This window comes from Loxodonta africana, chromosome 12 (genome assembly GCF_030014295.1).
Source record: "Loxodonta africana isolate mLoxAfr1 chromosome 12, mLoxAfr1.hap2, whole genome shotgun sequence".
Lineage (NCBI taxonomy): Eukaryota > Metazoa > Chordata > Mammalia > Proboscidea > Elephantidae > Loxodonta > Loxodonta africana.
Window position 1 is genome coordinate 21,879,181 of NC_087353.1, and position 22,588 is coordinate 21,901,768.

Consider the following 22,588-nt stretch of genomic DNA (forward strand, 5'->3'; position numbering starts at 1 on the left):
CTAACCACTGTACGGAGAGCAAGGGCCCGTAATTCAAACACATGATTAGAGATGATGATGTGGGAGCAAACATCTCCCTTCGACTGTGCAACCTCGCTCTTCCGGGGTGGGCTGGGTTTGGGGAGTCTCCTGACGACGACTCCTGATATACAGTTTCGCTGCAAGTTTGCAGAAGCAACATGTCTTAGGAGGCAGCTGCTGGCCCTTGCAGGAATAAAAATAAGGCTAATTTTGGTAAAATAATAAGCAGGAGGTTGTGAACATTTCATCAGTATCAAAATATTTACCACTACACTCAGCTGGGTTTTGCAGCCCCGGAAACTAACTCTCACGTCTCCCATCGTTTGCTTCAAATGTTACTTTCTCCTCAGAATCACTGCCCAATATGTTCTGTCAGCAAGGCTCCCCTATCTCTCTTGTTTAGAGAATAAGTGACAATTCCAGCTTGGAAAGGGGGTAAAGAGTGTTAGAAGGAGCATGGACTCTGGAATAATGTCTGTGTGGGGCTGACTCCAAGCTGCACGAATTTCTAGCCTTGAAATCTAAGGCCAGTGACTTCGGCTCTCTAAGCCTCTATTTCTTCATTCTCTAGTTGAGGTAAACAATGTGCGTCAGGTTATGCAGAAGACAAAACGGGCAATAACATGAAATTACCGAGCGCAGTGTTAACACTTAGGTCCAGAAGGGTTGTGTCCCTCCACTTGTCAAAGCAGGCTTTGTTGCCTTGGTTTCAGGCCCCTGAACCAGGTGCCAGTTCCCTAAGGGGGAGACAGCAGAGAGTTACAATCCTACAGGATAAGGCCACCTTTAGGTGGCACAATGGTTAAGCACTCAGCTGCCAACCAAAAGCTTGGTTGTTCAAACCCACCACCAGCTCCATGGAAGAAGAGACCTGGCCACCTGCTCCCACAAAGATTACAGGATAGGAAACCCTATGGGGAGGTTCTACTCTGTCCTATAGGGTCACTATGAGTAGGAATCATCTTGATGGCACCAAATGACAACAACAAGGCCACCTTAAACATGCACACCAAGAGCTCTGGAACCAGAGGGAAGAGTGACCAGCCTCCCTGGAGAGTCAGAGAGGGTGGCAACTGCCTTAGGCCTTGAAGGAAGTAGATACCTGAGCCTCCCTCTGCTGGCTGCAGCCCCAGAGGTGGGCACCGGACCTCCTCTCCCCAGGTTACTCCACCCCCAGGCTCTGCCCTCAGTCACCCCAGCCTGGCACCTATGCTGGCAACCAGAGGCTGATTTTGCCTGACTTTCCCCACTCCTGGAGTGAGCCCTGGGGTCTGGAGCCTTCTACCCAAGGCAGCACAGCCCAAATCAGAGACCACATACCAAAACCAAGGTGAAGGAGCCTGATTGGGGTGGAGGTCAGGCCCCAAACTAAGGAGCTCAGGGCAAAGCTGCAGCAGGGATGAGGACTGACTGCAGCAGGCTGGGAGCAAGCCCAGCTCACGGGACACCAACCTGCGTGGATCAGCAAGTGGAGGGGTAGATTAGAAGGCCAAAGGCAAGGCAGCCCGATTTGCTATTATAGTATATTGTATCCCCTTGACCTGCTGGAAGGAGCCCTGGTAGCGCGGTGGGTAAGAGCTTGGCTTCTAACAAAAGATTGGTAGTTCGAACCACCAGCCACTCTGTAGGAGAAAGATGTGGCAGTCTGCTCCCATAAAGATGTACAGCCTTGGAAACCCCGTGAGACAGTTTCTACCCTGTCCTATAATGTTGCTATTGACAGCAGTGGGTTTGGTTTGGTCTGGTGACTTGTTGGGAGAGGCTCATGTCTTCAATCATTATTAAACCCATGAACCACTTGAAAGCACACATTATGAGCTGGAAGGGATCTTGAGACCATTTACATCAGGCCCCAACAACCCTCACCCAGGGCTAATATTCAGCCTGTAATAATTTTTTTTTTTTTTTTAATTACTGGTGCAGAAACCCTGGTGGCGTAGTGGTTAAGTGCTACGGCTGCTAACCAAGAGGTCAGCAGTTCGAATCCACCAGGCGCTGCTTGGAAACTCTATGGGGCAGTTCTACTCTGCCTATAGGATTGCTATGAGTCGGAATCAACTAGAAGGCAGTGGGTTTGGTTTTTTTGGTTTTAATTACTGGTGCAGTTGTTAAAATATATATATAAAAAAAATACCACGTGGTAAATGCCTGCTGCCCAGGGTGCCCTACACCTGCACAGCAGGAGGCCTCCAGCATCCTTCTGATTGGCCGGTGCCTGGACCCTACCTGTTTGTAAATGTTTAGAATACCTCCCGCCCTCCAACCTCCGCCCCGCTCCCTTGCTTAACCACTGTTAGCTAAGCACCTTTTCCCCACCAAGCCCACTTCTGAGTTCCTTCACTGACACATTCCCTCGGCACTACACTTGTTTTCTGTCTTTGATCAGAAATGATCATAGCAAATTACGGTGCCTCAAACCCTAAAAACAAAGATGCCTGACTTTCCAGTGTCTTGGAATGACTAAACAAGAGATAATTGGTGACACTTTAGACCTGCTGGAGGATGCAAAGCTCCAGGCTGCCCCCTGCTGCCTCAGCTGTGTTTTGCAATCATCTCCAACTACCCTTCTATGCTACCCAACCAGCGCCTGTTTTCAGAAATATTGTCCATGAAAAATGCTCTCTCCTAAAGTGCACTCAGCTGCCCATTAACGAAAAGTTACAGAATGAAGAAAAGTAAATGTCATGCCTCTACGTTTTTTTTTCAATGCTTAGAATTTCCCCAACTCCCAGGAATCCAAAATTGGAATATAAGTCTATGTTTTGGACAGCTAAAGTAAAACTGTTCATGTGGAACGCTTTTCCTCTGCCAAAAATACCTTAAGAAGCAGCAGAAACTGTGCTCAGAAGAGGTTCTGGTCCTGGCTCCACATTTCTTGCCCGTGTGATCCAGGCAGGCCATGGTCTTCCTATACCTATAATTCAGGTGTGATCAGATCACCTCACATGATACTTAAATGATGTGGCAAGTGAGCCCACTTTTAAATCTTAAGTGCTATATAATTGCTATTTTTAGTGTAATTAGGTACCCTAAAATTTTAAAACTATCTCCTGGAAACTAGAGCAATATTGAAAATGTTGTTGTTGTTAGGCGCCGTCAAGTAAGTTCCAACTCATAATGGCCTTAGGTACAGCAGAATGAAAAACATCCTCACAACCTTTGTTATGCTTCAGCCCATTGTTGCAGCCACTGTGTCAATCCATCTCACCAAGGGTCTTCCTCTTTTTCACTGGCCCTCTACTTTACCAAGCATGGTGTCCTTCTCCAGAGACTGGTGCCTCCTGATAGCATGTCCAAAGAACTTGAGGCAAAGTCTCACCATCTGTCATGGATTGAATTGTGTCCCCCAAAAGGGTGTGTGTCACTTTGGCTGGGCCATGATTCCCAGTGTTGTATGACTGTCTGTGCCCATTTTGTCATCTGCTGTGATTTCCCTATACGTTGTGGGTCCTGCCTCTATGATGTTGACGGGGGATGGGTGGTGGGCGGTGGTTGTGTTGTTGAGGCAGGACTCAATCTAAGGGATTGGGATGTGTCCTGAGACAGTTTCTTTTGGAATGTGGAAGACAGAAGTAAGCAGAGAGATGGGGAGACCTCATACCACCAAGAAAGCAGCGCTGGGAGCAGAACACAACCTTTGGACCCCAGGTTCCTGCAAGGAGAAGCTCCTAGTCCAGGGGAAGATTGATGACAAGGACATTCCTCCAGAGCCAACAGAGAGAGAAAGCCTTCCCTTGGAGCTGACACCCTGAATTTGGACTTCTAGTCTACTTTACTGTGAGGAAATATATTTCTCTCTGTTGGAACCATCCACTTCTGGTATTTCTGTTGTGGCAGCACTAGATAACTAAGACAGTTTGGTACTGAGAGTAGGGTGCCGCTCTAACAAATACCCCAAATGTGAAAGTGGTTTTGAAACTGTGAATGGATAGAGGAGAGCCAGTCCCACCCACACCTGGCCTTCAGGTGGAGCCCCACCCCTCGGCAGATGGGTTCCACTCTCACCTAAACCTAAAGCGACTGTGCCTCTTTCTGTATATTTGCACAAGCCAGGTTGGGACCATCCTGCCAGCACCTACTTTAAGGCCATAAACTCACCACACCCTCTTGTGGTTGAGAAAAACTAGTTAAAATGGAAGGCCAGGGTCCCCCATAAACCCAGGGATTCTTGTTCTGTCCTGGAAAGTCTTACATAAAGTTAAATCACAAAATGCGTATGTAAGAGGCAATAACTTGCCCAGGGACACCACACAGCAAATCACTGTCCAAGCAGGGATTAGAACCTGAGTGACCTTATTCCCAGGTAAAGCCCCCCATAGAGGTAGAAGGGGCCTCCTCCCAGGCAGAGTTGTTCGAAGTGCACATTGTAAAGCTTTTCCGGGGCCATCGACATGCAGATAGAAAATGTGTTCAATCTGAACTGGCAGGTGAAACCCCCACCTCCAACATTTTATTTTAAAATTTTGCAACCATACAGAAAAGTTGAAAGAATGGTACAGTGAACACCTCTATACCTACCACCTAGATTCTACAATTAACATTTTGCTATATTTGCTTTATTAGGTTCCATCTGTGCACCTCCCCATCACTCTACCATCTATCAGTCTTCAATGCCTTTTAAATTAAATTAAATTTTAATATTAAAAAGCCAACCCCCATGGAAATATTCAGCCTCTATATACATCAGGGGAGACCTGGTGGTGCAGCAGCTAAGAGCTCGGCTGCTAACCAAAAGGTTGCCGGTTCAAATCCACCAGCTGCTCCTTGGTAATCCTATGGGGGCAGTTCTACTCTGTCCTGTAGGGTCTCTATGAGTTAGAATTGACTCAACGGCTACAGTTTGGTTTTTTGGGTTTTTTTTAGTACACATCAGGAACTTGAACAGTGTAAAACTGGCCTCCTAGTCTCTGTCCAGGGCAGCAGACACTGCTCTCTCTAAACACTCTCCTGGGACCCCTTTCAGAGGTTCAGCGCAGCTGCTCCTGGGGCCTGGCAGGGACCTGTACACCATGCTAGATGCACAGACAGCTAAGAGAGGACGACACCAGGAAAGCCTGGGCCTGGGCCACAGCCATGGCAGCAGCTTTTCCCCATCCCTGTTGTTCTCCCAGCTCCTTGGCTCAGTGCATCAATGTCAGGAAAACTTTCAAGCCACTAAATTCCAGCATCCCAATTCTGGAATAAAGAATGGGGATGATAGGAGAGACAGAGAGCCCCAGCCTAGCAGCCTCTGATTTCAGACTGATCTGTCCCTGGGTGGTGCAAATGGTTTGCCCTTGACTACTAACCTAAAGGTTGGTGGTTCAAACTCGCTCAGTGGCTCCACAGAAGAAAGGCCTGGTGATCTGTTTTTGTAAGTATTACAGCCAAGAAAACCCTAGGGGACGGTTCCACTCTGTAACACATGGGGTCCCTGTGAGTCAGGGCTGACTAGACAGCAATGTGGTTTGTTCTGGGTCCTACAATGTCATATTCACTTAGCCCTTTTCTCCTGCTGTGCAGGTGCCAAGAGACAGAAGCTGGCCGACTCTACTGCATCCAAGCTTTTGAACTCTCCCCAACTTTTCTACCTGGCATATCCTTTTCACCTGTGAAGATCCTTGTCACCTCTCTCAAGAAATCAGAACCCAGCATTAGTGCCCAGGGCCTGTAAGCTTGTCAGCTGAATTGTTCTCTGGTAACCTGTGCGCCCAGGCACCTTGCTTACATCTCCATTTTGCATGGCTTTGTCTGAAATAAGTTGCTCTTGTGCCTGTTTCTCCAGCTCTGCAAAGAGTAGGGAGCATTACGCCCAGCAGAAGCGACCCAAGGAATAGTTTTATAGGAAGAACTCTGAATGTGTTCTAAAGGGGAATAGCAAGAAGCTGAGAGGACCAGAAGTACAGAGTGCCTGGGGAGGAAATAATGAGAGTGCCTGAGGGGGTCAGCTGGAGCCAGACCACGAGCCACCTGGGGTGCCGCAGACCAAACTGGGATTGCACTGAGTTACAGCAGAAACAGGGGCTAAAGGTGCAGAACACAAACCCTCCCCCCACCCTCAGATTCTCATTGTTTCCTTCAAAAGTTCTGAACTCAAAGCTAAGCTCTTCACTTAGCAACTGTGTGACGTTGGGCAGTCACTTAATCCTGCTGGGCCTCAGTTTATCCATTTATAAAATGAGGTTGGAAATACCTGCCTCAGATGGTTGGGAGTGTTCAGCAAGATAAAGGATCATGCTTTGCAAATTCTCCAGGTTCACATGGAGAGAATAGATATCAACCAAGCATTGTTACTGACACTCCTTCCCTAATGTAGCCACATGGTATATACTCAACTATCTGTTCCATCATTCCAAAAAGAAGCAGGAAACATCATCACACTGAGATCTGATCCATAATTCACAAATCACCCACCAGGAGGGCAAAACCAGAATTATTACCCCTTCCACATAAGAAGAAACTGAGGCCACCAGAGGGGGAGAGGCTGTCCAAGGACCTGTGATGATGATTACATGGCCTGCGAGCCAGCCCAGGACTTTTCTTACTGCTCCTGGAGTCAGGATTTCCCCTCCTTACTGCCCCCAGCCTCCCAATACTGTGTAGTGGCCTCCCACTGGGGTGTGGGAACAGGCACCAAGGCCAACAGACTTGGGCACGGTACAGACCCAGGAACTTCTTCCTGCCCATCCTGGGTACACTGGGAGCTGCCTGTTCCCAGGGTGACAGTCAACACGGGCAGGAGTTCAAAGCGCAGCTGGGCTCCAAAGCTCTCCCAGGCTTGGAGGGCCCAGCCGGTCAGCCACTCCTAGCTGTGGACACAGTGAGGAGGATCCTTGCACCAGCTCTGGTGGCTAAGAAGGAGGGGGTCTGGGGAAAGAAAAGCCACACTCACACACCCATCCACACAGAGGCAGGCAGGCGCGTACACACACACACACACACACACACACACACACACACACACACTTGCACCCATGGGCAACCGCCCCATCTCTGGGCTCCAGAGAACCACATCGGCGGGATACCGATCGCCACCAACCAAGCTGCCAGCCTCAGTCTCCCCGGCTGCTCCGAGTGGCGCTGTGACGCTCAGGGGTCCTGCTGGCAGGCCCCAGAAGTCCCAGGCCCCGAAGGCGAAGGCGGAACGGGGGTCGGGAGCGGAGAGCGTGAGACAGGACCAGCTGTGGAGGGAGCTGCTGGAAGCAGAGCGGCGGAGCCAGCAGCGCTGGTAAGTCCTTGCTATCCTGTCCCATCCATCCCCTCCTCTTCTCTGGGCTCTGGGTGAGACCTGCTCGGTCCCTGCCCTCCCTTTTCAGACTAGTGTGGAAGATGGAGCAGAGATTACAGTGGGGGCCGCTGAGACCAGACCCAGACCCCCACCGTGATATAGAGTTTGGGGAGCTTCTGAGGAAAAGGAGACCCAAGGAAGGAAAGGAGTAAGCGAGGGCAGGTGAGAGGGGGGCCAGCCCGAGGGAAGAACTGGGAGAGGGTTGCAAATGCGAGCGTTGAGAGCAGGGAGGGAAGAGGCAGACAGCGCAGCTCATAGGCCAGGAAGGAGGACTTTGTCAGCGCAAGGGGAAGCCAGTGGGGAGGTCTTAACTGAGGGGGAGATGGAGGGGATCCCATAGGCCCTGTAGAATAATCCCACCCACTGAAGCCTGGAGGATAGATAGGAGTGGAAGGCCAGTGAGGAAGCACGTGAAGCAGTCTGGGTGAGAGGGTGCCAGTGTGACTTAGGGGAAGGACATGCATTCATTCAATGAAAAAAAATAGGCACCCAGGGCCCTCCAGCAGAGCTCCAACAGGGGACAAAACAGACCTGTTCCTGCTTCACAGAGCCTTCAGTCCTCAGGATGGGGCTGACCAAAAGCAAGCAAAGAAACAAAGTAGGTTTTATATTGTGAAAAGTGTTACGAAGGAAATGAGTGGGGGAGAATGGGCACCTTCTTTATACAGAATGCTCCGAAAGACTTCTCTGAGGAGGTGACATTTAGGCCAAAACCTGAAAGAAGAAGGGACCAAGAAAGAGCTTTGCACGTTAAACAAAGAATGTCCGTGTGGCTGAAGCCCAGTTAGTGATGGGAAGAGGGCCACACAATGAGGTGGAGAAGCTTCTTAGGCACCAGCAAAAATATGGATTTTTTTTTTTTTCAAATATAATGTGATGCTGTGGTGGGTTGAATAGTGTCCCCCCAAAATTCATGTCCACCCAGAGCCTCAGAATGTGACCTTATTTGGAGACAGGGTCTTTGCAGATGTAATTAAATTAGTTAAGGATTTTAAGATGAAATCATCCTGGACTTAGGGTGGACCCCAAATCCAACAACTGACGTCCCTATAGAGAAGACGACCCAGAGACCCAGGGAAGACCTCCATGTGAAGACAGAGACAGAGGCTGCAGTTACGCAACCAGAAGCTAAGGAATGTCCAGGGCTTCCAGAAGACAGGAGGAGGCAAGAAAGGATTCTTCTCTAGAGCTTTTGGAGGTCACATGGAGGGAGCATGGAGCCCTGGTGGTCGATGGTTTGAATCCACCAGCCACTCCTTGAAAACCCTATGGGGCAGTTTTACTTTGTCCTATAGGGTCACTGTGAGTTGGAATTGATTCTACTGCAGCGGGTTTTTTATGGCCCTGCCACACCTTGGTTTCAGACCTATGAGAGAATAACTTTCTCTTGTGTTAAGCCATCAAGTTTGTGGTAATTTGTTATGGCAGCCATAGGGAACTAATACTGATGTCATCAAGGGTTTTAAGCAGAGGATGACATGATCTAGTTATATTTTTAAATGACCATCTGGCCCTTTTGTTTAGAATGAATTAGAATGTGTGGGGGGAGGGAAAGGCAGAGACTTTTTGAGACACTGCGACAATAGCCTAGGTGAGAGGCCTGTACTGTACTCTGGTGGTGGGAGTGGAGAGATACGTGGAAGTATTTAAGAAATATTTTGATGGTAGAATTAAGAGAATTGCTGATGGATTGGAGTGTGTGTGTGTGCACGTGCGTGTGTGTGTGTTGGGGGTAGGAGGCATTTACCACAACAGGGTCTGGTACAGATGAACAGAATCAAAATATTTATGAGAGGGAAGTAGGAGGTTGTAAAACTGAGTATATGTGTGAGGAAAGGCAAGAAAAGAGTTGAGGATGGCAGAGATTTGCCGCTTGGGTAATTGCTGAGAAGAGATATAGGATGAAGATGCTGAGTTTTGGTTAAGTTTAAAATACTCGAGGCACATCCAAACGCAGTTGCCCAGGAGTGTCTTAGTCATCAACTGCTGCTATAACAGAAATGCCACAAGTGGATGATTTTAACAAAGAGAAATTTATTCTCTTACAGTATAATAGGCTACAAGTCCAAATTCAGGGCATTAGCTCCAGGGGAAGGCTCCTTCTTGTCAGTTCTGAAGGAAGGTCCTTGTCATCAATCTTTTACTGGCCAAGGAGCTTCTCAGAGCAGGAACCTCAAAGGACACGGGATCCTGCTCTTCATTCTTGGTGGTGTTAGGTCCCTATGTCTCTCTGCCTGCTTCTCTCTTTTATATCTCAAAAGAGATTGGCTCAAGACACAATCCAATCTTGTAAACTGAGTCCTGCCTCATTAATGTAACTGCCACTAATCCCATCTCATCAACATCATAGAGATAGAATTTACAACACATAGGAAAATCACATCAGATGACAAAATGGTGGACAGTCACACAATACTGAGAATCATGGCTTAGCCAAATTGATACACATATTTTTAGGGGGACACAATTCAATCCATGACAATATCTAAAACATTATTTCAGCGAGGAGTCAATAGAAAACTTATTAAAGAAATACTTCACATTTTTTTTAGTACCAAGTCTTCGAAATCTAGTTTGTATTTTTACTTATAAAAAAAGTTACTTATAGCACAGCTCAATTGGACTAGCCACTTTTCAAGTGCTCAATAAACCAACTGGTGATGCAGAATTACCTTACTAAAAAAAAGCAATTTGGCCTTTTGGACCTGGATCTGGAACTCTTTACTCCTTGTAACTCACCTTTACCCGTATTGGCTAGGGAGTCCCACTCAATCTGACCTTTACCCAGATTAGCTGGGGAAAAGGAACACCCAAGAGTGGACCTTCAGTGTGATGGCTGGGAGGGGCCCACCCTGTAGTTGACCTTTACTGGGACTGGCTGGTGAGCTACACCCAGTCTAGCCTTTACGTGGATTGGCTGGGGAAGCCCACGCAGGAACTGACCTTTACCTAGATTGGCTGGGGGAAGGAGTACCCAGTAGTTGACCTTTACCAGGATTGGCTGGAGGGCCTGCCCGTGACTGATAAAAACCCTAGAACAAGGCTCCGATGGGGCTTCCTGATTAATGAGAGCCAGAAGAGACGCAGGTGCAGAGGTTCTGTGCTATGATCCTCCAGACTGAGTAAAGCTGCAACAGGATAGACACGACAGTGACATCATTGACTTTTCTGATTGAAAGTTTCCTAATGGAGGAGAATGAACCTTGGTTTTCAGGAAGGGTTTATAGATTTTGAGGCCCTGTGCTGGGACCCTTCCTGAACCTTGCCCTTTGTCTATCTTCATTTTTGTTTATATTCTGTTACTAAAGTTGCTATTGCAGTTATGCTATTTCCATGAATTCTCTGTGACTTTTGCAATGAATTATCAAACCCAAATGTTATGGATTGAATTATGTGTTGTAAATCCTAACCTCTATGCCTGTGGTCATAATCTAGTTGGGAATGGGTTGTCTTTGTTATGTTAATGGAGCAGGATTAGTGCAGGGTATCTTCAGTCAATCTCTTTTGGGATACAAAAGAAATTAAACAAGGGAGCACAAAGAGAGATAGGGGAAGATTGATGCCAAGCCACATGGAGATCTCCAAGGAACCAGGAAGCAGAAACTGAAGAGACAAGGACTTTCCTCCAGAACCAACAGAGACAGACAGCCTTTCCCTAAAGCCAGTGCTCTGAATTTGGACTTCTAGCATCCTAAACGATGAGAAAATGAATTTGTTAAAGCCCCCCACTTGTGGTATTTCTGTTATAGCAGCATTAGGTAACTAATACACCGATAGAGAAAGAGTGCCGTGGGGAAAGCGGCTGGTGTCAGAAATGGGGGTGAAGTTGAAGGACAAGTGTGTATTTGACCTCCACCTCATAGGACCTAGCTTTGTGCTGATTCTTATGGTCGGGGTTATTATTACAACAATTTCCTCCTATTTTATAAATAGGAAAGCTGAAGCCCAAGAATGGCAGCGACCTTGACCAAGACAACACAGCAAGGAGGAAGCAGAACGAAGACTAGGACTCAGCCTTCTTTTCTCATACTTCACCGCCTATCACTATGTTTTATCATCCCCATGAGATCAAGGTTAATTCAAAACCAAAACTGCTGAAACATACCTCCCTCATGACAGCAAGGGAGCAATGATGGGTGAGAGATGTAAAGACAGTTTCGGAAGATGGAAAAAAGTGGATTGACAGAGTGGGAAAAGGTGAAGCATAACAACATTTAGAGGGGAAAGCAAAAAAGGGCAATGGAACTCCCAGAAAGGCTCAGGAGTGAAGGTGCCCAATATCCCAGAAGGGGTGGGCAAAAAACAGGAGACTTTGTTCAACATCTCTACCTAGGACAATTAGGCAACTTGAAAAAGAAACAAAAAGAACTTCTAAAAATATATGTATATATAAGATTAAAAATGTATATACAAGTACAACTGAAGAGAAAATTCATAAACTCAAGATTATTTTTTCCAGTTGTTTTCGTGTCACCCCTGACTCACGGCAACTCCCTGTGTGTCAGAATAGAACTGTGCCCCGTAGGCTTTTCAGTGGCTGATTTTTCAGAAGTAGATCACCAGGGCTTTCTTCCAAGGCAAGAAACTTTCAGTCAGCAGCCAAGCATGTTAACTATCTGCATCCCCCCAACATGAATTAGTAGAAATTACTTAGAAAAATGAGGAACTGTAAAATGTGAAAGAAGATTTAGACAACAGGAAAAGGTTCTTTAAACAGAACTCCCCAAGGAAAGAATAAGAGAAGAAAAAAATGCCTTAGAATTTTCCAGAACCAAAGAAATGCTTGGATCCACAGATACTGAAGGATATACTCCATAAAAACAGGAGAGTATACAAGAAAGGAAGACACAGAATCCAGAGAGAGGGAACCCACAGGTTGATGGTGAAGAAGAGTCCAGTACTGAGGTCTGGAGAACAGGAGGACAGAGGGCTTCTGGAGGAAAGTCTCTAGAGAAAAAAAAAAAAAAAATTTTCAATTAAAAGGAATTGTTCATTATCTGATATATTTAATCATGTGGAAAAAGATACTGAGTGGGGTTTGTTATGGATGGAATTGTGTCCCCCCAAAATGTGTGTCAACTTGGCTAGGCCATGATTCCCAGTATTGTGTGATTGTCCACCATTTTGTCATCTTATGTGATTATCCTATGTGTTGTAAATCCTACCTCTATGATGTTAATGAGGCGGGATTAGAGGCAATTACATTAATGTGGCAGGAGTCAATCTAGGGGATTAGGTTGTATCTTGAGTCAACCTCTTTTGAGATATAAAAGAGAGAATTGAGCAGAGAGACAGAGGGACCTCATACCACCAAGAATGAAGAACCAAGAAGGGAGCCAATCCTTTAGACCTGGGGTCCCTGTGTTGAGAAGCTCCTAGACCAGAGGAAGATTGATGACAAGATCCTTCCCCCAGAGCCGACAGAGAGAGAAAGCCTCCCCCTCGAACAGGCACCCTAAATTCGGACTTCTAGCCTCCTAGACTGTGAGAGAATAAATTTCTCTTTGTTAACGCCATCCACTTGTGGTATTTCTATTATAGCAGCACTAGATAACTAACACAGGGCTTTACACTTTTTTTGGAGAATTTGGAATCAATGACCAGTACAGAGAAACCTAAGAAAATTGGGGGGAAATGTAAATATTAACTTTAGAAAAAAAATACTAAGTTTATAAGAAAGAAACTGGGGTCATATTATACTCCAGTGAACAGTATTTACATAATCATAATGATATAAACAAAAAATATTGATTTAACCAAAATCTATAATGCAATTCTTTTGAAAGAATGAGGGGAGGGGAAAGGGCAAGAATGCTAACTCCCATAATAGAAAGTAAAAGAAAAACCAAAAAACCCAAACCTGTTGCTGTCAAGTCGATTCCGACTCATAGTGACCCTATAGGACAGAGTAGAACTGCCGCATAGAGTTTCCAGGGAGTGCCTGGTGGATTTGAACTACCGACCTTTTAGTCAGCAGCCTTAGCACTTAACCACTATGCCACCAGGGTTTCCAGAAAGTCGGTAGGTGAGTTTAAATTTTAAAAATCAAGAAATGGCAGTGTGGGCATATTACTTCAAAACACAGAGGGGAAAGACCTGAGGAAGTAGCTAAAAGACTGGAAACTGTTGGACTCTTGGATGTGGGACTCAGGAGGCTATTAGGATTTAGGGCAGACAATGACTGTTTTTATTATAAGTCTTGTAGAATTGTTTGACTTTAAAAAAATAGATTCAAATAAGAATTAAACTACCAATGCAAGTAACGCCATTCTCATTGTCACCTTCCCTTTTTCCTACCCCTCCCCCACTTCCTCTGTCACTCACACGGAATGGTTTTAAAGATTTGGGGAAGTGAAAACTAGTTTTTCTTCAGAAAATAGTTGAGGATACTACTTAAAATTCACAGAAGCCCATTCATTATAATATTGTACCCCCTGGTTTCCTTACACAGTCTGCTATATCTGCCTAGTATGATAGTTACCACTCTACAAAAAGTCATGGATTATTGAAATCCTTGTCCATTTGATGGGAAGCACCATTATCTATACCTGGTTGATACTTGGCATTTGTTTCACTTAAAAATTCTTTCATTTCCTCTGTGATATAACAAGAGTCCCTGGGTGGCACCAACAGTTAAGCACTCCACTACCAGCTGAAAGATTGGCAGTTGGAACCCACCCCAAGGCTCTTCAGAAGGCAGGTCTGGCGACCTGCTTTCCAAAGGTCACAGCCTTGAACACCCTATGGAACAGTCCTACTCTGCACACGTGGAATATCCATGAGTCGGAATTGGCTCGATAGCAACTCACAACAGCATGATGTAATCCATGAGTGGCATCAACTTGACACAGTGAATGTCATTTATAAAAATGTCACGTGAAGAACTCACACTGCCAACGTGTTTTTCCTTTCCAGGGCTCACAATTGGAGTTTCCTGAAAGACTGTGATCCAATGGTAAGGCAAAACATATTCTGGGCAGTTATACCAGCATTTTCAATATTTATTCATTCTTTCAGTCATTCATCTAACATTTATCGAGGATCTACTCTGTGCTAGATGCTGGGATGTACAGAGATGAATAAAATATTCTCATTTCAAGAAACTCAGGGTCTAGTGGAGAGGAAAATATTCATATAAAGCATTTGAAAGTTATTTTTTCCCGGCGCTTTTTGATTTTATTAAGATGAACCAATTGGACATGACAGGCATCTGCTGTTGAAAATATTTCCCCCGTACAAGGATATCAGCTAGGTAAACTGATGTGCGTGTCGTGGTGTGCCCATAGAGAACGAGTTTGGGTAACAATACTTTGTGAGCTAATTCCCTGCCACGAATACCATCAAGGAAACCCTCGTGGGATAGTGGTTCAGAGCTACAGTTGCTAACCAAAAGGTCAGCAGTTCGAATCCACCAGGTGCTCCTTGGAAACCCTATGGGACAGTTCTACTGTGTCCTCTAGGATCACTATGAGTCGGAATCCACTCGACAGCAATAGGTTTTAATATCATCAACTCCAATCCATCCTCCACATTGCCATCAGGGTAATTTTCCTAAACTGCACAACTGACCATTTCGCTCTTCTGCTTAAAATCCATCAATAAATAGCTCCTCATATAAAAATCTGAATTTTTCAACATGGCTTACACTGCTTCCTGTGATCTGACCCTGCCTCCCACTCCAGCCTCTTTGCTCACCACTCCCTCATACTGACCAGTGTTCTTTCTTTTATTCACACCTTTGTGCATGATGTTCCCCAGCCTGGAATGCCCTTCCCACCTTGCCTGCCTGCTGAACTCTTATTCACCCTTCAAGACCCTATTCAAATGCCTCCTCCTCTGAGAAATCTCACCTTCCCAAGCAGATTTGATCACAGCATACCTTGCTTTGAGTCACCATCATATCTCACCTATTCTTTTATTGTAGCATGTACTTATATAATATTGCAATGATCAATTCCACTAGATTCTGAGCTCATTAAGAGAAAGAACAAAGATGGATTCATCACTGTGCCTCATCCCCAGCACCCAATACAACGTCTAGCACTCTGTTCATGTTGGATGAACGAATGAATGGGGAGTGAATCTAGCTGTGAAAAGAATGATCAGAAGAACCAACCTGGGAAAAGGACACTGTAGAAAATCAACCAAGAAGGTGGTCACACTGACCTGGACCTTGTGAGTTTTAGAAGACGTTTAATGCCAGCGTTGCTGGACTTGCTGGGCTTGCTGCTGTCTGACCTGGGATAGAAAATGCAGTTCCTGGGGCCTGAAATCCTACACTGAGCTCCTGGTACCACCTTCCAGCCTATAGCAGTCTCTCCCTGCCAAGACTTATGCACCAGCAAAATGACTACTGAAACCTGCATTGCACTCAAACAATAGTGCCACTTCTACATGGATTTTCCCAGGTGAAAGCTAGGATCTCATTTCTTGACTGTGGTCATGTCACATGACACAGAGTAGACAAAGTTAACCATCAATGGGGCAGAGACAGCTGAGAAATTTTCCCCACTGATCAGATTATTCTTAACGCATACACATTCACTCATCTATCAGTTATAAGTGTTGCTACCCAAACTCACTTACCATACAACAAAAGGCGTGTAGGCGAATCCTCAGAGCAGTGCTACTCAAATAGGCAAATAGTAACTAGTGAAATATTCATGCAATTCACACAATGTATAGCAATGAGAATAAGTGAACTGCAGCCGCACACAAAATGGATGAGTCTCACAAACTTATGTCTGAAAGAAAGAAGCCAGGCAGAAAAGATGTGAGTCTATTAATAGTAACTTCAAAAACAGGCAAAACTAATCCATGGTGTTGGAGGTCAAGATGAGGTGGCCTTGGAGGTGGAGAGGATTCTGAGAGGGTTGAGCATATTATATTTCTTGATATAGGTGATGGTTACATGACATGTTTACTTTGTTAAAATTTATTGAGGTGTACAGTTGTGATTTGTATACTTTTCTGTATGTATGTTAAACTTGAAGTAAAAATTTAGTAATGGAAAAAACACTCACAGAGCACCACCCAGGTGTGAAGCAGTATCTCAGGTCGTGGGGCTAGATGGAGGAATAAGACATGGTCCCTCAGGAGTCATGGTCTCTGGGGGAGGCCAACAGGTAACTAGATCATTGGCGATCACGGGGTAAAAGTCAAGGGTGTGGGAAGCTTCTGGGGAAAGGGGGACCCAGGGATGAGAAGGGGCATGTCAGACAAAGGCCTGGGAATCATGTCACTCTTCAGGGGATCATAGGCCAAAATTGGGTTTGGAGCAGTCAGAGAACACGTCACACAAAGCGGAAGTCTAAGCTCTGCTTTGTGTTCCTCACTCCTAACGGGCCCTCAGGTGGCATGCAGGCGCTCTCCTGTTTCCCATGCCGTGCGTGACAGGAATTGTCCTCCTCAGGGCAATAAGAAGGAGCACCCGACGTTGCTGGAGCACGTGCCTCTCTTCTCAGACACGGTCCCCAACTCCATGAACCAGATTGTGGGCAGCGGGATGGACACTCCTCTGGGGAAAACGCTCATGCACGTGGACATCCTCTTCGTGGAAGGAGTTCGGAAGAAGAAGCTTGAAGAAGAGCTACAGCCCATCTAGGACCAAGGAGGGGCTGGGCCAGGCCTTCCTGAGATGGCTGTAGGAGTCTAGTGGGAGGCTCTGAATTGACTTAGCTCATGGCCTGGCCCAGGGAAAACCCAGTCCACCAATGTTAGCTGGTACTTTTGTTATCTCTAAGCCCTACAACAGCCTTCCAGGAGGCTCCATTGGCTTGTTTTTACACCTGAGGAGACTGAGACCAAGAGGACTCAAGCAACTTACCCAAAGCCATATAATCTGTAATGGTAGAGATTCAACCCTACCCCTTAAGACAGCCTGTGAGAGGGAGCCCAACACTGTGGTAGGAGCACTGTCATGGATTGAATTACGTCCTCCCAAAAGTGTGTGTATCAGTTTGGCTGGGCCATGATTCCCAGTACTGTGTGATTTTCCTATATGTTGTAAATCCTGCCTCTATGACGTTAATGAGGGAGGATGGGCGACAGTTGTGTTAGTGAGGGAGGACTCAACCTACATGATTGGATTGTGTCTTGAGGCAACCTCTTGAAATATGAAAGAAAGAAGCGAGCAGAGAAGACAGGGGGACCTCATACCACCAAGAAAGCAGCACTGAGAGCAGAGTGCATCCTTGGGACCTGGGGTCCCTGTGCCTGAGAAGCTCCTTGACCAGGGGAAGATTGAGGACAAGGACCCTTCCTCCAGAGCTGACAGAGAGAGAAAGCCTTCCGCTGGAGCTGACACCCTGAATTTGGACTTGGAACCTACTAGGCTGTGAAAGAATAAATTTCTTTTTGTTAAAGCCATCCACTTGTGGTGTTTCTGTTATAGCAGCACTAGATGACTAAGAGAGGCACTAACTGCCTGGATTCAAACTCTGTTCCAGACTCTTACCTGCTGTATAACCTTGGGCAGCTTGTTTGACCCATCTGTGCCTCTGTTTTCCCATCTATGATACGATGTATTCATTTCCTATTACTGTTATAACAATTTACCACAAACTTTGTAACTTAAATTCTTTACCTTATAGTTATGGAAGTTAGAAATCCAAAATGAGTCTCACAGGCTAAAATCCAGGTGTTAGCAGGGCTCATGCCTTCCAGAGGCTCTAGGGGAGAATCTGTTTCCTTGCCTTTGCCAGCTTCTAGAGGCTGCCTGCATTCCTTGGCTTGTGGCCCCTTCCTCCATCTGCAAAACTATCATGATAGCCTCTTCAAGTCTCTCTCTCCCTCTCCTGCCTCCTTTGTCCTCTTTTAAGGACCCTTGTGATTACACCAGGCTAACCCTGATAATCCAGGACAATTTCTCCTTCTCAAGATCCTTAACTTAGCCATATCTGCAAAATCCTTTTTGCCACGGGAGGCAACATAGTCATAGGTCCCAGTGACTAGGACGTGACATCTCAGGTAGGCCATTATTCTGCTACTACATGTGGGGACAGTAATAATACCAGGTTTATAAGGTTGCTATGAGATTAACTGGAAACCCTGGTGGGATAGTGGTTAAGAGCTCCACTGCTAACTAAAAGGTTGGCAGTTCCAATCCACCAGGCATACCTTGAAAACCTTATGGGACAGTTCTACTCTGTCATATAGGGTCGCTATGAGTTGGAATCGACTCAGTGGCAACAGGTTTGGTTTGCTTTTGGTTATGAGATTAACTCAGTTAATAGATGTAAGGGCTTAGACCTGGGATACAGTGTGGATGTCAGTGTTGGCACAGGCGACTTCTTTCTCAGGTGGGAGCACTTTCCTGGTGTGGTTATGTGAGGAAGATGTGGGTCCTCAGATGGGTCTGCTGAGAAGGTTGACTCTCAAGGTCAGTGTTTCTGTCTCCTTTGTTATCTCGTCTGTTCACGGCCATTCTCACCACAGCGGTCAGGGTTAGGCAAGGAACTAGGCATTGGGAGCCCACCCTGCAGGGCAGCTGAGCTGAGGCGAAGCAGTCCATCACCTGTGCACCTGTGACCTGGGTTCATGTCATGTCCTCCATCTGTCCACACAGTCTAATACCCTGAGAGCACTGACTGTGCCATGGGCAGACAGGGCGGGTCCTGGGTGTGGGCTGGAGCAGAGGAGTGAGGGGGAGCTGTGCAGGGCTGGCATATGGCCTGGCAGGGAGGGCATGCCTGCTAGGTGTGGGCTTCCTGCCCCTCCCAAAGACCATGTTGGCAGCCTGTATAAACTTGACAGCAGACAGTCTGGCTCCTTATGTCCAAGCAAAAGTTGCAGCAAGGGCTCTTTCCTCTCTGTTGGTTAAAAAAACGAGTGAGTCAGTCCTCCTTTTCTGGGTACACCAAGCCAAAAAACCCCAAACTCATTGCCTTCAAGTTGATTCTGACTCATAGCAACCCTATAGGACAGAGTAGAACTGCCCCACAGAGTTTCCAAGGAGAGCTTGTAGATTCGAACTGCTGACCTTCTGGTTAGCAGCTATAGCTCTTAACCACTACACCACCAGGATTTCCTCTGAGCACACAGCTAGATTATATTTTCCGGCCTCTCTTGCGATGGGGGCATGGCTGTGTGACTGGGTCGTGGCCGGTGGAATGGGAGCTATGGCGGCATGTGCCACTTCCAGGCCTGGTCCATGGACCTTGTTCTCTTCTCTCCTGCAGCCTGAAGATGGCGAGGATTGGAGGATGTGGGGAGGGCAAAGCACGCCAGGGACAAGGCACAAGCCCTAGGTGAGCACATGGAGCAGGGCTCCCCACACCCACACTGGGCTGTGACACCTGCGAGATGCAAATGCTTGTGGTGTTAGGGACAAAAACCAAAAACAGAAACAAACATGCAAAAGCCAAACATGGTAATGCGCACGTGTAGTGTAAAGCATCTTAAATATATGCTCTCATTTGCTTCTCACCACAACCCAAGAAAGCAAACAGGCAGAGATACTGTACTCATTTAACATAGGGAAAAACTGAGGCTCAGGTTTTAAATAAAATCCCCAAATTCTCAAGGCAAGTAAGAAGCTTAGCCATGCACTGAACCCAGGCCTCTGGATTTCAATGCCAGTGTCCTTCACATGACACCAGCCACAGCCTCCTGAAGAGAGAGGAAAATGGAACAGGGGCTGAAATGGCTGCTCTATCTTTGACACTTACTTGGGCTTCATTTAGCTTTCTAGCTAATATTAAATGTCACTGTTGTTTCTGTTAGTAACTCATTTAATCCTCTCAGCAACCTTATGAGATAGGTATTATCATGCCTTACAGATGAGGAAACTAAGGCACAGAGAGGTTAAGTAACTTGCCCAATGCCACACAGCTGGTAAATGGTGGAGCCAGGTTCAAAATACAGGAATTTAGTCTGGCTCCAGAGACCATATGCTTAAGCACTATGTGGGACCCCCTTAATACTCGGTGGATCCCTGGTGGCACAGTGGTTAAGAGCTATGACTGCTAACCAAAAGGCTGGCAGTTTGAATTCACCAGCCGCTCCTTGGAAATCCTATGGGGCAGTTCTACTCTGTCCTATAGAGTTGCTATGAGTTGGAATCGACTCGATGGCAATGGATTGAACTGTGTCCTCTCAAAACGTGTTGAAATCCTAACCTGTGGATGTAGCCCATTTGGAAATAGGTTTTCTTTGTTATGTGAGTGAGGTCATATCAGTGTAGGGTGTGACCTAAACCTAATCACTTCTGAGTTATAAAAACAGCAGATTAGATGTAGGATGGAGCACAAATGAGGGATGATAGATGCCATGTGACGATCACCCAAGGGACTGAAAAATGCAGGGGCTACAGAAGCTGAAAGAGACTAGGATTCCCACTAGAGCTGATAGAAAGAAAGCCTTCTTCTAGAGCCAGTGCCTTGAATTCAGACTTCCAGTTCTAAACTGAGAAAATACATTTCTGTTCTTAAAAGCCACCCATTTCTGGTATTTCTGTTACAGTAGCACTAAGAAACTAAGACAGACAGTAAAACTATGGGGTTAAAGATTCTTAGGGAACAGTAGTGATGAAATCTGGAAGACATCACTGTAACCAAATTATTAAACTTAGCATCACCAACAATAGGATAAACTGACATCATGGGCCTCCTGCTGGGACATGCTGATAATACAGCATCACCCACGTGGTATTCCTGACCCCAAAATGCGTGACCTGAGTCTAGTCATGAAGAAACACAAGACTAACCCAAACAGGGGGGCCTTCTGCAAAATGGCTGGCCTGGACTCCTCTAAAACGTCAATGCGTCAATGTCATAAAAGACAGAGGAGGCTAAGCACGTGTTCCAGATTGAAGGCAAGGCAATGCATTATCCCTGATTGGTTCCTGGGTCAAAGGAAAAACAGCTGTGAAGGACATTTTGGAGACCATTGGAGAAACATGAATATAGCCTAAATAATAGTACTGTATCAAGGTTAGACTTCCTGAATGTGATAACTACAGGCAGGTCACGAAGAAGAATGCCCTTGTTAGGAGATACACGCTGCAGTATTCAGGGGTGTAGGGTCATGATGCCTGTAACTAACTGGTGAATGGTTTAACAGAAAAAACGTGTACTGCATGTAGAGAATGATGAAATAAATGCGAAAACATGGTAGCCATTGATGAATCTAGGTGAAGAGTATATATGCAACCTTTCTATAGGCTGGGGAATTTTCAAAATTAAAAAAATAATAATTGGGATTGGGAGAATGGCTGTCACCCATAGGGGCTGAGCTTATGTCTCGTTGGTTGAAAAGAATACCAGAATGAAAACAGCATCAGTTCTCAATTCCAGATTTCCCAGGAAGGTATTCCTTGGGCCAGCCTCAGTCAGGGAGCCACCCTGCTGCATTCAGTTGTGGCCGGAGGAGTAGAGTCAGCCTCAGGTATCGGGCTGTGTCCCGTGGAACCCTGTAGATGGGGGGAGGCAGAGTTCTCAAAGGTAGGAGCACTTGTTTTGGGTTGGAGAGACGTCTCAGTGGGTATGCCTGGTAGAAATCCCCCATGCAGGCACACCCACCCTCCTGAGGATACTGAGGATCCTGGGGAACCAGCTGTTTGGAGGCAGCCAATAGGTAGGTCAGGACAGCCTACATGCTGGAGGGTGTCCCAGTTGGGACAGGTGCCTGGAGCTGCACCCCTTCCTGTAAGGCCCATTCCTGATCATCCCTATCACAACCCACCCACAACCCACTGTGTCAGAAGCCAAGCTGGAGCCCACAAATTCCAAGAAAGTTTTGCTGGTGTGCACCTGGTGGGGAGCTACCACATACTGAGTACTTTGCAATAACCTGGGTGTTATCCCCATCTTAAGATGAAGAAACTGAGGCATAGGGAGGTTAAAGGCTTTCCCAAGTCATGCAGCCTGTAAGGGCCACTGCTGGAAGGATAGCTGAGATGTGCCAGACATCCAAGTCCCACACGCCCTCATCGCCCACATCGCTTCTTCATGCAGAGCATCCCGTGTACAGTGGGGCTTGCAGCCAGGCAGAAACCCTCTTCCTGTAAACCTGCCTCACCTAGATGACCCCCAAAGCTGCCAGCTGCAGAGAGTTCTGTTTTTGACCAGGGTCAGCGATTGATCCACACTAGAGTAGGGGTGCTCCTTGGGTGATCGTGGGAGCAGCGACGTCTCAGAAAGGTCCCTCAGGCCAGGCAGTGAGCATCTCAGAATGGTCGGGGAGGCTGGGCCACAGTCTCCTCTCTGGCTGGTCCTAGTGCTTTGGCTCCTGACCACTCCCCAAAATAAACAGACCCTAAGGGAGTTGCAGGGGACGGGGAGAGAGGACCCCTCGGAGGAG

The 22,588-nt window shown here is 46.5% G+C and overlaps 1 protein-coding gene across 1 annotated transcript; it reads left to right on the top strand.

Moving 5' to 3' along the window:
• The first annotated feature begins 6,974 nt into the window (after positions 1 to 6,974).
• C12H2orf50 (chromosome 12 C2orf50 homolog) lies at positions 6,975 to 22,257 on the top strand. Its single transcript, XM_003411888.3, has 3 exons — positions 6,975 to 7,228; positions 14,204 to 14,243; positions 16,701 to 22,257. The coding sequence occupies exons 1-3, from the start codon at positions 6,975 to 6,977 to the stop codon at positions 16,890 to 16,892; spliced, it is 486 nt and encodes a 161-aa protein (XP_003411936.1). The 3' UTR covers positions 16,893 to 22,257.
• Positions 22,258 to 22,588: the final 331 nt, after the last annotated feature.